At 41.8% G+C, this 19,209-nt stretch overlaps 1 protein-coding gene and 1 long non-coding RNA gene across 3 annotated transcripts in view; one reads left to right on the forward strand and one right to left on the reverse strand.

Moving 5' to 3' along the window:
* map3k21 (mitogen-activated protein kinase kinase kinase 21) overlaps positions 1–15,076 on the forward strand; it is a 45,934-nt gene extending 30,858 nt beyond the window's left edge. The window contains exons 3-10 of one of the 2 annotated variants that reach the window (XM_061968779.1): positions 20–168; positions 232–407; positions 2,232–2,472; positions 2,589–2,711; positions 8,765–8,915; positions 9,022–9,116; positions 11,192–11,872; positions 13,278–15,076. In XM_061968779.1, coding sequence (XP_061824763.1) covers positions 20–168; positions 232–407; positions 2,232–2,472; positions 2,589–2,711; positions 8,765–8,915; positions 9,022–9,116; positions 11,192–11,872; positions 13,278–13,594 — 1,933 coding nt within the window. In that variant the 3' untranslated portion in view covers positions 13,595–15,076. The remainder of the gene's footprint in view (positions 1–19; positions 169–231; positions 408–2,231; positions 2,473–2,588; positions 2,712–8,764; positions 8,916–9,021; positions 9,117–11,191; positions 11,873–13,277) is intronic. The other variant, XM_061968788.1, reaches the window with a different exon arrangement.
* A 1,222-nt stretch (positions 15,077–16,298) lies between these two features.
* LOC140679578 (uncharacterized) lies at positions 16,299–17,344 on the reverse strand. Its single transcript, XR_012050991.1, has 3 exons — positions 17,123–17,344; positions 16,655–16,861; positions 16,299–16,421 (listed from the first exon to the last, which is right to left on the reverse strand). It is a non-coding gene; the product is annotated as an uncharacterized lncRNA (long non-coding RNA).
* Positions 17,345–19,209: the final 1,865 nt, after the last annotated feature.

The raw sequence follows: 19,209 nt of genomic DNA on the forward strand, positions 1-19,209 counted from the left end.
ACTTCCCTGCCTCCCCCAGATATGGAGTTCTGCTGTGGGAGCTGCTGACTGGAGAGGTGCCTTACCGAGGAATAGACGGCCTGGCTGTTGCTTACGGCGTGGCGGTCAACAAGTTAACTCTACCCATCCCCTCCACCTGCCCACAACCCTTCGCCAAGCTCATGGAAGGTACATAAACCCAAGGTTCAATGCAGGGAACCCCGGTGGTAATACAACTGGCTTTATTTCCAGAGTGCTGGGACCAGGACCCCCACGTGCGGCCCTCCTTCTCCTGCATCCTGGAGCAGCTGTCGGCCATCGAGGAGGCGGTGATGGCCACCATGCCGCAGGACTCCTTCCACATCATGCAGGACGACTGGCGTGTGGAGATCCAGGAGATGTTTGATGAGCTCAGGACCAAAGAGAAGGTGGAGACATCATTTAGCATCCCATCATTTAGCATCACATCATTTAGCATCTCATCATTTAGCATCACATCATTTAGCATCACATCATTTAGCATCACATCATTTAGCATCTCATCATTTAGCATCTCATCATTTAGCATCTCATCATTTAGCATCACATCATTTAGCATCACATCATTTAGCATCACATCATTTAGCATCACATCATTTAGCATTTCATCATTTAGCATCTCATCATTTAGCATCACATCATTTAGCATCTCATCATTTAGCATCACATCATTTAGCATCACATCATTTAGCATCTCATCATTTAGCATCACATCATTTAGCATCACGTCAGTTAGCATCACGTCAGTTAGCATCACGTCAGTTAGCATCACGTCATTTAGCATCTAGTTATTTAGCATCACGTCAGTTAGCATCTCGTCATTTAGCATCTCGTCATTTAGCATCTCGTCATTTAGCATCTCGTCAGTTAGTATCACATCATTTAGCATCTCATCATTTAGCATCTCATCATTTAGCATCACATCATTTAGCATCACATCATTTAGCATCACATCATTTAGCATCACATCATTTAGCATCTCATCATTTAGCATCACATCATTTAGCATCTCATCATTTAGCATCACATCATTTAGCATCACATCATGGCTTTAACAGGCTCAAATGTGTATTGTGTGAGGGAGCAGGGTTGGGGTGGGGGCGGGGTTTGGTGGTAGCAGGGGTGTATAATGTAGCCCGGAAGAGTCAGGGCTGCATGGGATTCTGGGTGTTTGTTCTGTTGTGTTTATGTTGTCTTAAGGTGCAGATGTTCTCCCGAAATGTGTTTGTCATTCTTGTTTGGTTTTGGTTCAAAGTGTGGCGCATTATTAGTAAGAGTGTTAAAGTTGTTTTATATGACCACCGTCAGTGTAACCTGTGTGGCTGTTGACCAAGTATGCCCTGCTGTCACGTACGTGTGCAAGCAGAAGATGTATACTGTATAACAAGTGTTGGGCTGGCACGCTGTTAATACAGTATGTAGAGGGCGCCAAATGTTGTACCATCATGGCACGCCCTTATTATAGCCATAACGGTGAATATTAATCTCGGGAGTTTTCTGCGAGAGGCACTGAAATCCGGAAGTCTCACGGGAAAATTGGGGGGTTCAGCAAGTAAGCTGCTGAGCCGCATCAGAGTGATCAAAGAGCCGCATGCGGCTTTGGAGCCGCGGGTTGCCGACCCCTGGTATATAAGAATATATATATATATATATATATATATATGTATGTGTATATGTATAAGTGTATGTATATATGTGTGTGTGTGTGTGTGTGTGTGTGTGTGTATATATGTGTGTATTTATATATACATGTATATATATATACTGTATATATATATACTGTATATATATGTATATATGTATGTATATATGCATGCATGTATGTATGTATGTATGTGTAAATGATACACACATGTATAAAAGCTAGTTGATGCAGGGGTGGATCTTGCTGTGGTTGTTGTCTGAGACCAGGGATGTTGTGCTGGAGAAGGTTGGTGACCTCTGATGGAGACAAAAGTCTGTCTGCATAAAAGCAAATATTGTTGAATAAATGAGACAAGAACATGTTGAGACAAGAACATGTTGAGACAAGAACATGTTGAGACAAGAACATGTCACCTGGACTCCTTATGGTCTCACTTTATGCACTCAGTCTATAAAATAGGAGGATTGCAAATCCAATCACAATCCAATTTAGGAGAGAAAAATCTTTTTTTTTTTTGACGTCAAACAGATGAGCTGACATGACAGAGCAGGTTGTCTTGCCCACACAGGAGCTGCGTTCCAGGGAGGAGGAGCTGACCCGGGCCGCCCTGCAGCAGAAGTCCCAGGAGGAGGTGCTGAAGCGACGCGAGCAGCAGTTGGCGGAGCGTGAGATCAACGTGTTGGAGAGAGAGCTCAACATCCTCATCTTCCACATGAACAAGGACAAGCCCAACGTCAAGAAGAGGAAGGGCAAGTTCAAACGCTCCCGCCTCAAACTCAAGGATGGAAACCGCATCAGCTTACCCTCAGGTGTGTTGTCTCTTTCATTCTTCACTTGTATCATCCTAGTTAGCATGTTTAACAACTTGTATTCTTCACCAGTGACCTGTGACCTCACTCATCAATGACCTCATGTCTTCTTGCAGACTTCCAGCACAAGATCACAGTGCAGGCCTCACCTTCCATGGACAAGAGGCGGAGCCTTCACAGCACAAGCTCCTCCCCTCCCAGCAGTCCCACACTCATCCCCCGCCTACGAGCTATTCAGCGTGAGTGCTCGCTTTTCTTCTCATCACATGTGCCACTTTGTCCATGGCAGCACTAAACCTAACATTGCCTCATGTACTTAGTCACACACCAACAGTTGCCTCATGTACTTAGTCACACACCAACAGTTGCCTCATGTGCTTAGTCAAACACCAACAGTTGCTTCATGTACTTAGTCACACACCAACAGTTGCCTCATGTACTTAGTCACACACCAACAGTTGCTTCATGTACTTAGTCACACACCAACAGTTGCTTCATGTACTTAGTCACACACCAACAGTTGCTTCATGTACTTAGTCACACACCAACAGTTGCTTCATGTACTTAGTCACACACCAACAGTTGCTTCATGTACTTAGTCACACACCAACAGTTGCTTCATGTACTTAGTCACACACCAACAGTTGCTTCATGTACTTAGTCACACACCAACAGTTGCTTCATGTACTTAGTCACACACCAACAGTTGCTTCATGTACTTAGTCACACACCAACAGTTGCTTCATGTACTTAGTCACACACCAACAGTTGCTTCATGTACTTAGTCACACACCAACAGTTTCTTCATGTACTTAGTCACACACCAACAGTTGCTTCATGTACTTAGTCACACACCAACAGTTGCTTCATGTACTTAGTCACACACCTATAAGTTGCTTCATGTACTTAGTCACACACCAACAGTTGCTTCATGTACTTAGTCACACACCAACAGTTGCTTCATGTACTTAGTCACACACCAACAGTTGCTTCATGTACTTAGTCACACACCTATCAGTTGCTTCATGTACTTAGTCACACACCTATCAGTTGCTTCATGTACTTAGTCACACACCAACAGTTGCTTCATGTACTTAGTCAAACACCAACAGTTGCTTCATGTACTTAGTCACACACCAACAGTTGCTTCATGTACTTAGTCACACACCAACAGTTGCCTCATGTACTTAGTCACACACCTATCAGTTGCTTCATGTACTTAGTCACACACCAACAGTTGCTTCATGTACTTAGTCAAACACCAACAGTTGCTTCATGTACTTAGTCACACACCAACAGTTGCTTCATGTACTTAGTCACACACCAACAGTTGCTTCATGTACTTAGTCACACACCTATCAGTTGCTTCATGTACTTAGTCACACACCAACAGTTGCTTCATGTACTTAGTCACACACCAACAGTTGCTTCATGTACTTAGTCACACACCAACAGTTGCCTCATGTACTTAGTCACACACCAACAGTTGCTTCATGTACTTAGTCACACACCAACAGTTGCTTCATGTACTTAGTCACACACCAACAGTTGCTTCATGTACTTAGTCACACACCTATCAGTTGCTTCATGTACTTAGTCACACACCTATCAGTTGCTTCATGTACTTAGTCACACACCAACAGTTGCTTCATGTACTTAGTCAAACACCAACAGTTGCTTCATGTACTTAGTCACACACCAACAGTTGCTTCATGTACTTAGTCACACACCAACAGTTGCCTCATGTACTTAGTCACACACCTATCAGTTGCTTCATGTACTTAGTCACACACCAACAGTTGCTTCATGTACTTAGTCAAACACCAACAGTTGCTTCATGTACTTAGTCACACACCAACAGTTGCTTCATGTACTTAGTCACACACCAACAGTTGCTTCATGTACTTAGTCACACACCTATCAGTTGCTTCATGTACTTAGTCACACACCAACAGTTGCTTCATGTACTTAGTCACACACCAACAGTTGCTTCATGTACTTAGTCACACACCAACAGTTGCCTCATGTACTTAGTCACACACCAACAGTTGCTTCATGTACTTAGTCACACACCAACAGTTGCTTCATGTACTTAGTCACACACCTATAAGTTGCTTCATGTACTTAGTCACACACCAACAGTTGCTTCATGTACTTAGTCACACACCAACAGTTGCTTCATGTACTTAGTGACACACCAACAGTTGCCTCATGTACTTAGTCACACACCAACAGTTGCTTCATGTACTTAGTCAAACACCAACAGTTGCTTCATGTACTTAGTCACACACCAACAGTTGCTTCATGTACTTAGTCACACACCAACAGTTGCTTCATGTACTTAGTCACACACCTATCAGTTGCTTCATGTACTTAGTCACACACCAACAGTTGCTTCATGTACTTAGTCACACACCTATCAGTTGCTTCATGTACTTAGTCACACACCAACAGTTGCTTCATGTACTTAGTCAAACACCAACAGTTGCTTCATGTACTTAGTCACACACCAACAGTTGCTTCATGTACTTAGTCACACACCAACAGTTGCTTCATGTACTTAGTCACACACCTATCAGTTGCTTCATGTACTTAGTCACACACCAACAGTTGCTTCATGTACTTAGTCACACACCAACAGTTGCTTCATGTACTTAGTCACACACCAACAGTTGCCTCATGTACTTAGTCACACACCAACAGTTGCTTCATGTACTTAGTCACACACCAACAGTTGCTTCATGTACTTAGTCACACACCTATAAGTTGCTTCATGTACTTAGTCACACACCAACAGTTGCTTCATGTACTTAGTCACACACCAACAGTTGCTTCATGTACTTAGTGACACACCAACAGTTGCCTCATGTACTTAGTCACACACCAACAGTTGCTTCATGTACTTAGTCAAACACCAACAGTTGCTTCATGTACTTAGTCACACACCAACAGTTGCTTCATGTACTTAGTCACACACCAACAGTTGCCTCATGTACTTAGTCACACACCTATCAGTTGCTTCATGTACTTAGTCACACACCAACAGTTGCTTCATGTACTTAGTCAAACACCAACAGTTGCTTCATGTACTTAGTCACACACCAACAGTTGCTTCATGTACTTAGTCACACACCAACAGTTGCTTCATGTACTTAGTCAAACACCAACAGTTGCTTCATGTACTTAGTCACACACCAACAGTTGCCTCATGTACTTAGTCACACACCAACAGTTTCTTCAAGTACTTAGTCACACACCAACAGTTTCTTCATGTACTTAGTCACACACCAACAGTTTCTTCATATACTTAGTCACACACCAACAGTTGCTTCATGTACTTAGTCACACACCAACAGTTGCTTCATATACTTAGTCACACACCAACAGTTGCTTCATGTACTTAGTCACACACCAACAGTTGCTTCATGTACTTAGTCACACACCAACAGTTGCTTCATATACTTAGTCACACACCAACAGTTGCTTCATGTACTTAGTCACACACCAACAGTAGCTTCATATACTTAGTCACACACCAACAGTTGCTTCATGTACTTAGTCACACACCAACAGTTGCTTCATGTACTTAGTCACACACCAACAGTTTCTTCATGTACTTAGTCACACACCAACAGTTTCTTCATGTACTTAGTCACACACCAACAGTTGCTTCATGTACTTAGTCACACACCAACATTTTCTTCATGTAATTAGTCACACACCAACAGTTTCTTCATGTACTTAGTCACACACCAACAGTTGCTTCATGTACTTAGTCACACACCAACAGTTGCCTCATGTACTTAGTCACACACCAACAGTTTCTTCAAGTACTTAGTCACACACCAACAGTTTCTTCATGTACTTAGTCACACACCAACAGTTTCTTCATGTACTTAGTCACACACCAACAGTTGCTTCATGTACTTAGTCACACACCAACAGTTGCTTCATGTACTTAGTCACACACCAACAGTTGCTTCATGTACTTAGTCACACACCAACAGTTTCTTCATGTACTTAGTCACACACCAACAGTTGCTTCATATACTTAGTCACACACCAACAGTTGCTTCATGTACTTAGTCACACACCAACAGTAGCTTCATATACTTAGTCACACACCAACAGTTGCTTCATGTACTTAGTCACACACCAACAGTTGCTTCATGTACTTAGTCACACACCAACAGTTTATTCATGTACTTAGTCACACACCAACAGTTTCTTCATGTACTTAGTCACACACCAACAGTTGCTTCATGTACTTAGTCACACACCAACAGTTGCTTCATGTACTTAGTCACACACCAACAGTTGCTTCATGTACTTAGTCACACACCTATCAGTTGCTTCATGTACTTAGTCACACACCAACAGTTGCTTCATGTACTTAGTCACACACCAACAGTTGCTTCATGTACTTAGTCACACACCAACAGTTGCTTCATGTACTTAGTCACACACCAACAGTTGCTTCATGTACTTAGTCACACACCAACAGTTGCTTCATGTACTTAGTCACACACCAACAGTTGCTTCATGTACTTAGTCACACACCAACAGTTGCTTCATGTACTTAGTCACACACCAACAGTTGCTTCATGTACTTAGTCACACACCAACAGTTGCTTCATGTATTTAGTCAAACACCAACAGTTGCTTCATGTACTTAGTCACACACCAACAGTTGCTTCATGTACTTAGTCACACACCAACAGTTGCTTCATGTACTTAGTCACACACCAACAGTTGCTTCATGTACTTAGTCACACACCTATCAGTTGCTTCATGTACTTAGTCACACACCAACAGTTGCTTCATGTACTTAGTCACACACCAACAGTTGCTTCATGTACTTAGTCACACACCAACAGTTGCTTCATGTACTTAGTCACACACCAACAGTTGCTTCATGTACTTAGTCACACACCTATCAGTTGCTTCATGTACTTAGTCACACACCAACAGTTGCTTCATGTACTTAGTCACACACCAACAGTTGCTTCATGTACTTAGTCACACACCAACAGTTGCTTCATGTACTTAGTCACACACCAACAGTTGCTTCATGTACTTAGTCACACACCAACAGTTGCTTCATGTACTTAGTCACACACCAACAGTTGCTTCATGTACTTAGTCACACACCAACAGTTGCTTCATGTACTTAGTCACACACCAACAGTTGCTTCATGTACTTAGTCACACACCAACAGTTGCTTCATGTATTTAGTCAAACACCAACAGTTGCTTCATGTACTTAGTCACACACCAACAGTTGCTTCATGTACTTAGTCACACACCAACAGTTGCTTCATGTACTTAGTCACACACCAACAGTTGCTTCATGTACTTAGTCACACACCAACAGTTGCTTCATGTACTTAGTCACACACCAACAGTTGCTTCATGCAGGATTACAATGTGTGACAACAAACAAGGTGGGTGTCACAAGCTAAGTTAACACTGTACACTACAGTCACACAGGATGAGAGCAAGTTAAGTTAAGTTAAGATAACACTGTACACTACAGTCACACAGGATGAGAGCAAGTTAAGTTAAGTTAACACTGTACACTACAGTCACACAGGATGAGAGCAAGTTAAGTTAAGATAACACTGTACACTACAGTCACACAGGATGAGAGCAAGTTAAGTTAAGTTAAGTTAACACTGTACACTACAGTCACACAGGATGAGAGCAAGTTAAGTTAAGATAACACTGTACACTACAGTCACACAGGATGAGAGCAAGTTAAGTTAAGTTAAGTTAAGATAACACTGTACACTACAGTCACACAGGATGAGAGCAAGTTAAGTTAAGTTAAGTTAAGATAACACTGTACACTACAGTCACACAGGATGAGAGCAAGTTAAGTTAAGTTAAGATAACACTGTACACTACAGTCACACAGGATGAGAGCAAGTTAAGTTAAGTTAAGTTAAGATAACACTGTACACTACAGTCACACAGGATGAGAGCAAGTTAAGTTAAGTTAAGATAACACTGTACACTACAGTCACACAGGATGAGAGCAAGTTAAGTTAAGTTAAGATAACACTGTACACTACAGTCACACAGGATGAGAGCAAGTTAAGTTAAGTTAAGATAACACTGTACACTACAGTCACACAGGATGAGAGCAAGTTAAGTTAAGTTAAGATAACACTGTACACTACAGTCACACAGGATGAGAGCAAGTTAAGTTAAGTTAAGATAACACTGTACACTACAGTCACACAGGATGAGAGCAAGTTAAGTTAAGTTAAGATAACACTGTACACTACAGTCACACAGGATGAGAGCAAGCGTACGTGGGGTCGCAGCGCCCTCTTCAGGCCGGAGGAGTTTGAGGACGTGAGGAAGGGCATCAAGAAGAAAGGGAGGACTTGGGGGCCCAGTTCTGTGCAGACCAAGGAGAGGCCGGCCGCCACTGAGAGGTGTGTTTGATGTGGACTTGGATCGCAATGACAACCTTAACCTGTCCTTCCTTCTCCTGTATCGCCATGACAACCTTAACCTGTCCTTCCTTCTCTTGGCCATCAGAGTGCGTCCTCTCTCTGACGGCAGCAACCCCTGGTCTACTAGTCTGATCAAGTCCCACAAGTCTGTCCCTCTGGCCGCACTCTTTGCTGAACAAGGTACACCACATGCTGGCCTTCAGGCTAGGCTTCTCTTTGGGACTAGGCTAAACTAGAGTATGAGTCTGTTTAGGACTAGGCTAAACTAGGATTAGGGTTATGTTTGGGACTAGGCTAAACTAGGGTCAGGGTTATGTTTGGGACTAGGCTAAACTAGAGTTGGGGTTATGTTTGGGACTAGGCTAAACTAGGGTTAGGGTTATGTTTGGGACTAGGCTATACTAGGGTTAGGGTTATGTTTGGGACTAGGCTAAACTAGAGTTGGGGTTATGTTTGGGACTAGGCTAAACTAGGGTTAGGGTTATGTTTGGGACTAGGCTATACTAGGGTTAGGGTTATGTTTGGGACTAGGCTAAACTAGAGTTGGGGTTATGTTTGGGACTAGGCTAAACTAGAGTTGGGGTTATGTTTGGGACTAGGCTAAACTAGAGTTGGGGTTAGTTTGGGACTAGGCTAAACTAGGGTTAGGGTTATGTTTGGGACTAGGCTAAACTAGGGTTAGGGTTATGTTTGGGACTAGGCTAAACTAGAGTCGGGGTTATGTTTGGGACTAGGCTAAACTAGAGTTGGGGTTATGTTTGGGACTAGGCTAAACTAGGGTTAGGGTTATGTTTGGGACTAGGCTAAACTAGAGTTAGAGTTAGGGTTATGTTTGGCACTAGGCTAGAGTTAGAAAATAACTTTTTATATTTTGTATTCCCTAAAGAAAACCTGACTTTTATGTTGTCAAACATTTATCTTTAGACCTTATTAGGCTATAGAGCGCACCTGTTTATAAGCCACACCCACTTAATTTTAGTAGAAAAAAAAAGTTCCATATATTAGCTGCACTGGACTAAGTCAGATAAATATGTTGTGAAATTACTTATTTACACAGAAAAATTATGTCAATGTTTATTTACATACCTTCATTGTTTACAAACAGTGTCTGTAACAAGGCAGTAAAATAGATGATCAAACAAAACAGAAGTCATGGTCATGGACCCACTCGCTGCGCAAGCTAGCTCTCCGATCAGCTAAACAGACTCAATAACTCCACAGTGATGTTTTGGGGAATTTACTGAGGAATTTGTGAAAGTGAAACTATAGAAAAAGAATGTAAGTTAATAATACTAACACAGACACACTTAAACGTATTAGCATTTTTGCCAATGCTAACGATGCTAGCTTGATTATTTTACGATATCACGTACAAATATGCATGAAAACACTCCTTCACACATCACACATGGTACACTTTAGTACTACACGCATCACACATGGTACACTTTAGTACTACACGCATCACACATGGGACACTTTAGTACTACACACATCACACATGGGACACTTTAGTACTACACACATCACACATGGTACACTTTAGTACTACACACATCACACATGGGACACTTTAGTACTACACACATCACACATGGGACACTTTAGTACTACACACATCACACATGGGACACTTTAGTACTACACACATCACACATGGTACACTTTAGTAAGTAAGAATAGTTTTAGTTGTATTGTAAAACTTACTAACGTTGCTTGAAGTGATGAATGAAGACTCCATACAAATAGAAACGCTGTGGACAACTATAAGATGGAATGGCACTTATACTTCTGGTTTAAAGCACCAAACGGAAGGAAATACTGGAGATGTTCAACCTGCAGTGAGCAAACCCGTCTACAAGATGGCGCCATAGCACAAACAGAAACACACCTTTTCAATGTCTTTGCTCATGTTTAATGAAAACTATTGAAAACAAAACATGGCCGCCAGCCAAAAAAAATCCATAAATTAGTCGCGCTGGTAATTACGCCGCAGGGTTCAAAGTGTGGGGAAAAAGGGCATTCGACTGTTCTGTTGGGTGCAGAAAACAGAACCGCGTCTGAATTACAATTTGTATTTTTTCAGAGTTTATGATTTAAAACATTTATTTTGAAGAATCCATTTTGAAAATGACATTGATTCATTCTTCAGCAGCTTTTTCTAAAAATGTTGTATTCTCATGGATAAATGTGAAACAATAGTAGTGAGAGGCGTGAAGAGTCTCTCTCATCTCTGCAGTCACCTTTGTGTCCAGCAGGGGGCGGCAAGGAGGAGGAAGGTCCTGACAAACCAAAGCAGCTGAAGTTCCCCAACCAGGTCTACATCCATCTACCTCTGTGGCGGGACGAGCTCGCAGACGTCCCCACGTCTCCAGGCCAGACGGAGAGTTCTGACGAGCCCTACACCACCACCTCCACCTCCTCCGCCTCCACCACCCCCCAGCTCACCCCCACCAACAGCCTGAAGAGGGCGTCTGCGCGCCGCAAGACCGACTCGGTGTTGTACGTGTGCGGCTCGCTGCTGGCGTCCGTGGTGCTGGGCTGTGACGTCAGGGAGGCGCTGAAGAACGTGGAGGATGGTGAGCCACCACGGGAGGAGAAGGAGAAGAAGCGCAAGGAGGGATTGTTTCAGCGCGCCACCAGGTTCCGACGCAGCACCTCCCCGCCCGGTGCTCGCCCCCGCAAGGAGGAGGCCGCCCCTAGCCCCGCCCCCAACCTCAATCTGGTCTCCATGTCCGCCATCGTGGAGAGTCAGTCCACCAGCTGTCTCCTGCAGTCCCAGGCTGAGACCTCGCAGTCCAAACCCCCCAAGATGGAGCCCACGGCTTCTAGTCAACCCAGCCAGCTCCCAAGCCCCGCCCCCGGCGCCAACCAGCTGACCAACCACAACACAGGAACACGCCTGCGCAGGAAGAAATACAGCATCAACCACCACAGTGAGTACCAGAGAAGACAGTAGTGTAGTAGACCTAAGTATTCACTAAGTACCACCATATAGACATTAAATACAGTAGTGTAGTAGACCTAAGTATTCATCAAGTACCACCATAATGACAACATTAAATACAGTAGTGTAGTAGACCTAAGTATTCATCAAGTACCACCATAATGACAACATTAAATACAGTAGTGTAGTAGACCTAAGTATTCATTAAGTACCACCATAATGACATCATTAAATACAGTAGTGTAGTAGACCTAAGTATTCATCAAGTACCACCATAATGACAACATTAAATACAGTAGTGTAGTAGACCTAAGTATTCATCAAGTACCACCATAATGACAACATAAAATACAGTAGTGTAGTAGACCTAAGTATTCATTAAGTACCACCATAATGACAACATTAAATACAGTAGTGTAGTAGACCTAAGTATTCATTAAGTACCACCATAATGACAACATTAAATACAGTAGTGTAGTAGACCTAAGTATTCATTAAGTACCACCATAATGACAACATTAAATACAGTAGTGTAGTAGACCTAAGTATTCATTAAGTACCACCATCATTAAATACAGTAGTGTAGTAGACCTAAGTATTCATTAAGTACCACCATAATGACAACATTAAATACAGTAGTGTAGTAGACCCAAGTATTCATTAAGTACCACCATAATGACAACATTAAATACAGTAGTGTAGTAGACCTAAGTATTCATTAAGTACCACCATCATTAAATACAGTAGTGTAGTAGACCTAAGTATTCATTAAGTACCACCATAATGACAACATTAAATACAGTAGTGTAGTAGACCCAAGTATTCATTAAGTACCACCATAATGACAACATTAAATACAGTAGTGTAGTAGACCTAAGTATTCATTAAGTACCACCATAATGACAACATTAAATACAGTAGTGTAGTAGACCTAAGTATTCATTAAGTACCACCATCATTAAATACAGTAGTGTAGTAGACCTAAGTATTCATTAAGTACCACCATAATGACATCATTAAATACAGTAGTGTAGTAGACCTAAGTATTCATTAAGTACCACCATCATTAAATACAGTAGTGTAGTAGACCTAAGTATTCATTAAGTACCACCATAATGACAACATTAAATACAGTAGTGTAGTAGACCTAAGTATTCATTAAGTACCACCATAATTACAACATTAAATACAGTAGTGTAGTAGACCTAAGTATTCATTAAGTACCACCATCACTAAATACAGTAGTGTAGTAGATCTAAGTACTAGTTTAAAACAAGCTTTTATTTCATATTTACAGTGTTTGAACAGTCACACTGTGTGTGAATGGTGTACCACGAGATGGTGCACAGTTTGACAATCACTGCTAAGGTCCTCCTACTTCCGTCTGTTGGCAGCTAACTCCGCCCCCAGCCTGCCTCCACCCAGCGTGCAGAAGAAGAAGCGGTGCAGCACACCTGGTCAGCAGGTGAAGTCTCACACCTGGGCTCTGCTGCGAGGACACAAGAGTTACTCCCTGGGTCACTACTCTGGAGACAAGGCGGCACAGAACCTCAATGTGGTGTTGTCCTCCACCCAGGTGGGCGTGGCCTGCTCGCTACTGGACATGGACGCTGAGGGCCAGAAGCACGACTGCACCGTGCCACTGTGTCGCATTCAGAGCTCACCTGGGCGCGCCTCCGTCTTTCAGCTGGAGAAGAAGTTCCTCTCGTAGGTGCACCACCCACCTGAGGAAGTTCTTCAGGGTGCACCACCCATCTGAGGGGGTTCTTCAGGGTGCACCACCCACCTCAGAAAGTTCTTCAGGGTGCACCACCCACCTGAGGAAGTTCTTCAAGGTGCACCACGCATCTGAGGGGGTTCTTCAGGGTGCACCACCCACTTTAGGTAGTTCTTCATGGTGCACCACCCATCTGAAGAAGTTCTTCAAGGTGCACAGCGCATCTGAGGGGGTTCTTCAGGGTGCACCAGCCTACTGAGGAAGTTCAAGGTGCACCACACATCTGAGGAAGTTCAAGGTGCACCACACATCTGAGGGGGTTCTTCAGGGTGCACCACCCACCTGAAGAAGTTCTTCAGGGTGCACCACCCATCTGAGGGGGTTCTTCAGGGTGCACCACCCACCTGAAGAAGTTCTTCAGGGTGCACCACCCATCTGAGGGGGTTCTTCAGAGTGCACCACCCACCTGAAGAAGTTCTTCAGGGTGCACCACCCACCTGAGGTGGTTCCACAAAGTCTTCCTTCTAGAACCTGATGACGTGTTTGCACAAGGTGCTCACTGAGGCCTCCTAGCTGTCTCCTGGTGTCGGTGCAGCAAATATGAAAAGTACTTTTTGTGTATTTGATATTTTTCTAGAGAGAATTGAAGACATTCCACAGGAAGGTCCACACCTTGGAGATCACCTTTCTAATGTGCTGTGAATATGCTGCTTCTGATCTTTCCCACTGGAGATGTGACACACCTGCAGCCTGAAGAAGGTTCTCCTAGTGGAGATGTGACACACCTGCAGCCTGAAGAATGTTCTCCTAGTGGAGATGTGACACACCTGCAGCCTGAAGAAGGTTCTCCTAGTGGAGATGTGACACACCTGCAGACTGAAGAATGTTCTCCTAGTGGAGATGTGACACACCTGCAGACTGAAGAATGTTCTCCTAGTGGAGATGTGACACACCTGCAGCCTGAAGAAGGTTCTCCTAGTGGAGATGTGACACACCTGCAGCCTGAAGAAGGTTCTCCTAGTGGAGATGTGACACACCTGCAGACTGAAGAATGTTCTCCTAGTGGAGATGTGACACACCTGCAGCCTGAAGAAGGTTCTCCTAGTGGAGATGTGACACACCTGCAGCCTGAAGAAGTCCAACAAGTCAAGAAGGAAAAGAATGACTTAGATTTCATTTTGATGACTTTTCCCAACTGAACAATCATGTGACTGCAGCCAACATGATCACTGCAACCTGATTGGTGCTTAGTTAACACACACACACACACACACACACACACACACACACACACACACACACACACACACACACACACACAGAGAGAGAGTGAAATCCCAAACGTTGTAAATAGAAGTTGTGTGTTTGGGAAATGACACGGGTGTGAAATGTCACACAGTCATCACAGGAAGTGCCACAGCGGGACTGGAACCCGCGCAGCAACATTATGAAGCAATACAAACATTCCACACTGGACATTTTATTCATGTCTGCTTTTTTCTAAACTAGTGAATACATGACTTACACTAGTGAATACATGACTTACACTAGTGAACACATGACTTACATTAGTGAGGACATGACTTACACTAGTGAACACATGACTTACACTAGTGAGGACATGACTTACATTAGTGAGGACATGACTTACACTAGTGAATACATGACTTACACTAGTGAACACATGACTTACACTAGTGAACACATGACTTACACTAGTGAACACATGACTTACACTAGTGAGGACATGACTTACACTAGTGAATACATGACTTACACTAGTGAACACATGACTTACACTACTAGTGAGGACATGACTTACACTAGTGAACACATGACTTACACTAGTGAACACATGACTTACACTAGTGAATACATGACTTACACTAGTGAGGACATGACTTACACTAGTGAACACATGACTTACACTACTAGTGAGGACATGACTTACACTAGTGAACACATGACTTACACTAGTGAACACATGACTTACACTAGTGAATACATGACTTACACTAGTGAGGACATGACTTACACTAGTGAACACATGACTTACATTAGTGAGGACATGACTTACACTAGTGAATACATGACTTACACTAGTGAACACATGACTTACACTACTAGTGAGGACATGACTTACACTAGTGAACACATGACTTACATTAGTGAATACATGACTTACACTAGTGAACACATGACTTACACTAGTGAACACATGACTTACACTAGTGAACACATGACTTACACTAGTGAACACATGACTTACACTAGTGAACACATGACTTACACTAGTGAATACATGACTTACACTAGTGAACACATGACTTACACTAGTGAGGACATGACTTACACTAGTGAATACATGACTTACACTAGTGAATACATGTCTTACACTAGTGAGGACATGACTTACACTAGTGAACACATGACTTACACTAGTGAATACATGACTTACACTAGTGAACACATGACTTACACTAGTGAATACATGACTTACACTAGTGAATACATGACTTACACTAGTGAACACATGACTTACACTAGTGAATACATGACTTACACTAGTGAGGACATGACTTACACTAGTGAACACATGACTTACACTAGTGAATACATGACTTACACTAGTGAACACATGACTTACACTAGTGAATACATGACTTACACTAGTGAATACATGACTTACACTAGTGAGGACATGACTTACACTAGTGAACACATGACTTACACTAGTGAATACATGACTGGGACCAAAATAATGATCATTACTAACCAGGCTGCACTGTAACGACCAAAACACAAGCAGCTGCTACTTCACCTACTTCCTCCTCTACTTCACCTACTTACTTCACCTACTTACTCCTCTACTTCACCTACTTCTTCCTCTACTTCACCTACTTACTTCACCTACTTCCTCCTCTACTTCACCTACTTACTTCACCTACTTCCTCCTCTACTTCACCTACTTACTCCTCTACTTCACCTACTTACTTCACCTACTTACTCCTCTACTTCACCTACTTACTTCACTTACTTCCTCCTCTACTTCACCTACTTCCTCCTCTACTTCACCTACTTCCTCCTCTACTTCACCTACTTCCTCCTCTACTTCACCTACTTACTCCTCTACTTCACCTACTTACTTCACCTACTTACTCCTCTACTTCACCTACTTCCTCCTCTACTTCACCTACTTACTCCTCTACTTCACCTACTTACTTCACTTACTTCCTCCTCTACTTCACCTACTTACTTCACCTACTTCCTCCTATACTTCACCTACTTCCTCCACCTACTTTCTCCTCTACTTCACCTAATTACTTCATCTACTTCCTCCTCTACTTCACTTACTTACTTCACCTACTTCCTCCTCTACTTCACCTACTTCCTCATCTACGTCACCTAATTACTTCACCTACTTCCTCCTCTACGTCACCTACTTACTTCTTCCTCTACTTCCTCCTCTACATCACCTACATCTTCCTCTACGTCACCTACTTACTTCCTCCTCTACTTCACCTACTTCCTGGTTGCTGCTAGTCATGAGTGTAGAAGTAGTAAGCATCCGAGTGACGTTGAGGACGACACCACCTACACTTTTAAAGAAGTGACTGTTTTTTTTTTTAATTATTATTGTTATTATTATTATTATTACAGTATTCCACTGCCTGATTGATCAAAAGTATCAACATTTTTTGAATAAAGTCTAAATTAAGACTTGATGTTTTCTTTTTTGGACATTTCATATATTTGTAAGCATATATCAATCATAGAGCATTATATACACATATATATATATATATATATATATACACATCTTTTATATATATATATATATATATATATTTATATATATATATATATATATATATATACAGGCACGTGCACACATAGGGCCCTATGGGTGCTTGAGCCCCTGCCCTTTTTTGCCTCGTCTTAAAAAGTGCCCTCTGCCTGTGTGTGTGTGGGGTTTTTTTTTTCCGTTTTTTTTCTTTTTCTTTAAACAACATTAATAAATTCCTGTCAGGGATGTAAAAAAAACACACAAAATAACAGCGGTACAAAAACTGCACGTTTTCTTGTAATACCGGGTTGTTTGATCCTGCCGCTTCCGCCAGAGAGAGAGAGAGAGGGCGAGTGAGTGAGTAAGTGAGAGGAGAGAGAGCCAACTGCGCCCGTGAGGAGACGTGACAGTGGAGCAACTTGAACCTGTGAGTTATGGTCTAGTCGCCGTTCACTTATTCAGTATCTAATGTGGGTAATATTTTAGAAAAACGCTGTATTATTCTATTATTCAATGAGTCAGCTTCTGTTTTTGCCGGACGTCGGAGCACGGCACATCAATTCCGCACAGAGCAGAGCGGATCGTGCGGGACAGGAAGTAGTGTACAAAATACAAAATAAAACACCGGGTTAATTTTCAAAATAAAATGCACTGTGTTTACGGAGGATCACATTTCTCTCACAGTAGAGGTTTAGATATAAAATTTATTGTGACTTTGCTATTACTGTGTGGGTTAACAAAATAATAATAATAACAATAATAATAATGATAATGATAATAATAGTAATTATTATTAATAATAATAATAATTTCAGCATTCTGGGGATATAAGATGTAGGTTATCTGTTAGGAATATTACCATCTGTATTTAAACTTGATTCATGTTGATTATGCCTGCAGCACAATGCCAAAAAAAAGAAAGGATACAGAAAAGGAAGGAGAAGGAGCGCCAGGAAGCAGCTAAGGGTAGCAGACCTCTTAATGCATGGCTAAAACCAAGTACTGCACCAGAATTCAAGAAAGACCACAGACCTCAGAAAGTGTCACACCTGAGATGTTGCACTGTTCAATGTTCAATATTAAAGTGCTTATCTTTAACAATAAATAGCCTAATAATAAACCAGTGTTTTGTTGCTTTTCATGTCTTCCAAGCCTATGATAATGTGAATTAACTCATTATGACAATAATTTGTTGACACAAAAGAAATGGCAATCACTTTTACCTACAAAGGACACACAGCTAAATAGTTAGCTTCCTAATAGCAAATTAAATTTTACATTAATTTCCATATTGTGTAAAGGACCAAAAAAAAATGTCCTGCCCTTTTCTGACTTTGAGCCCCTGCCCCTCTATAATCATGTGCACGTCCCTGTATATATATATATATATATATATATATATATATATATAATACACATACTCATATATATATATAAATATATATATACACACATATATTGTTCAGTTTTTTCCGTATTGGCCCTCTGAATAGGGGTCGTCACTCAGCATGAAAGGAATTACTCGCACTGCACTCTTTTGCTTGTTTTATTTGGTACTATTGCGGAAACAGCAGAAGCAGGTAATAACCTACAAGTAAACATGAACATAAAACAATGTATCTATCTTGAATCATCATAATGTAAATAATAAACATGAATTCATCAACTGAACCATAATGTTGTCAACCATGATATGACATATTATCAATCACTGTGATTTTATCCTAACTTATTAATTTTAGCATTACATTTTATTATCACCATTAATTTATGTCATATAATGTTTTAAATGTGATCAGAATTATTTATAATGTCTCTATGG

Source organism: Nerophis lumbriciformis, linkage group LG02, assembly GCF_033978685.3.
Source record: "Nerophis lumbriciformis linkage group LG02, RoL_Nlum_v2.1, whole genome shotgun sequence".
In the NCBI taxonomy this organism is placed as follows: domain Eukaryota; kingdom Metazoa; phylum Chordata; class Actinopteri; order Syngnathiformes; family Syngnathidae; genus Nerophis; species Nerophis lumbriciformis.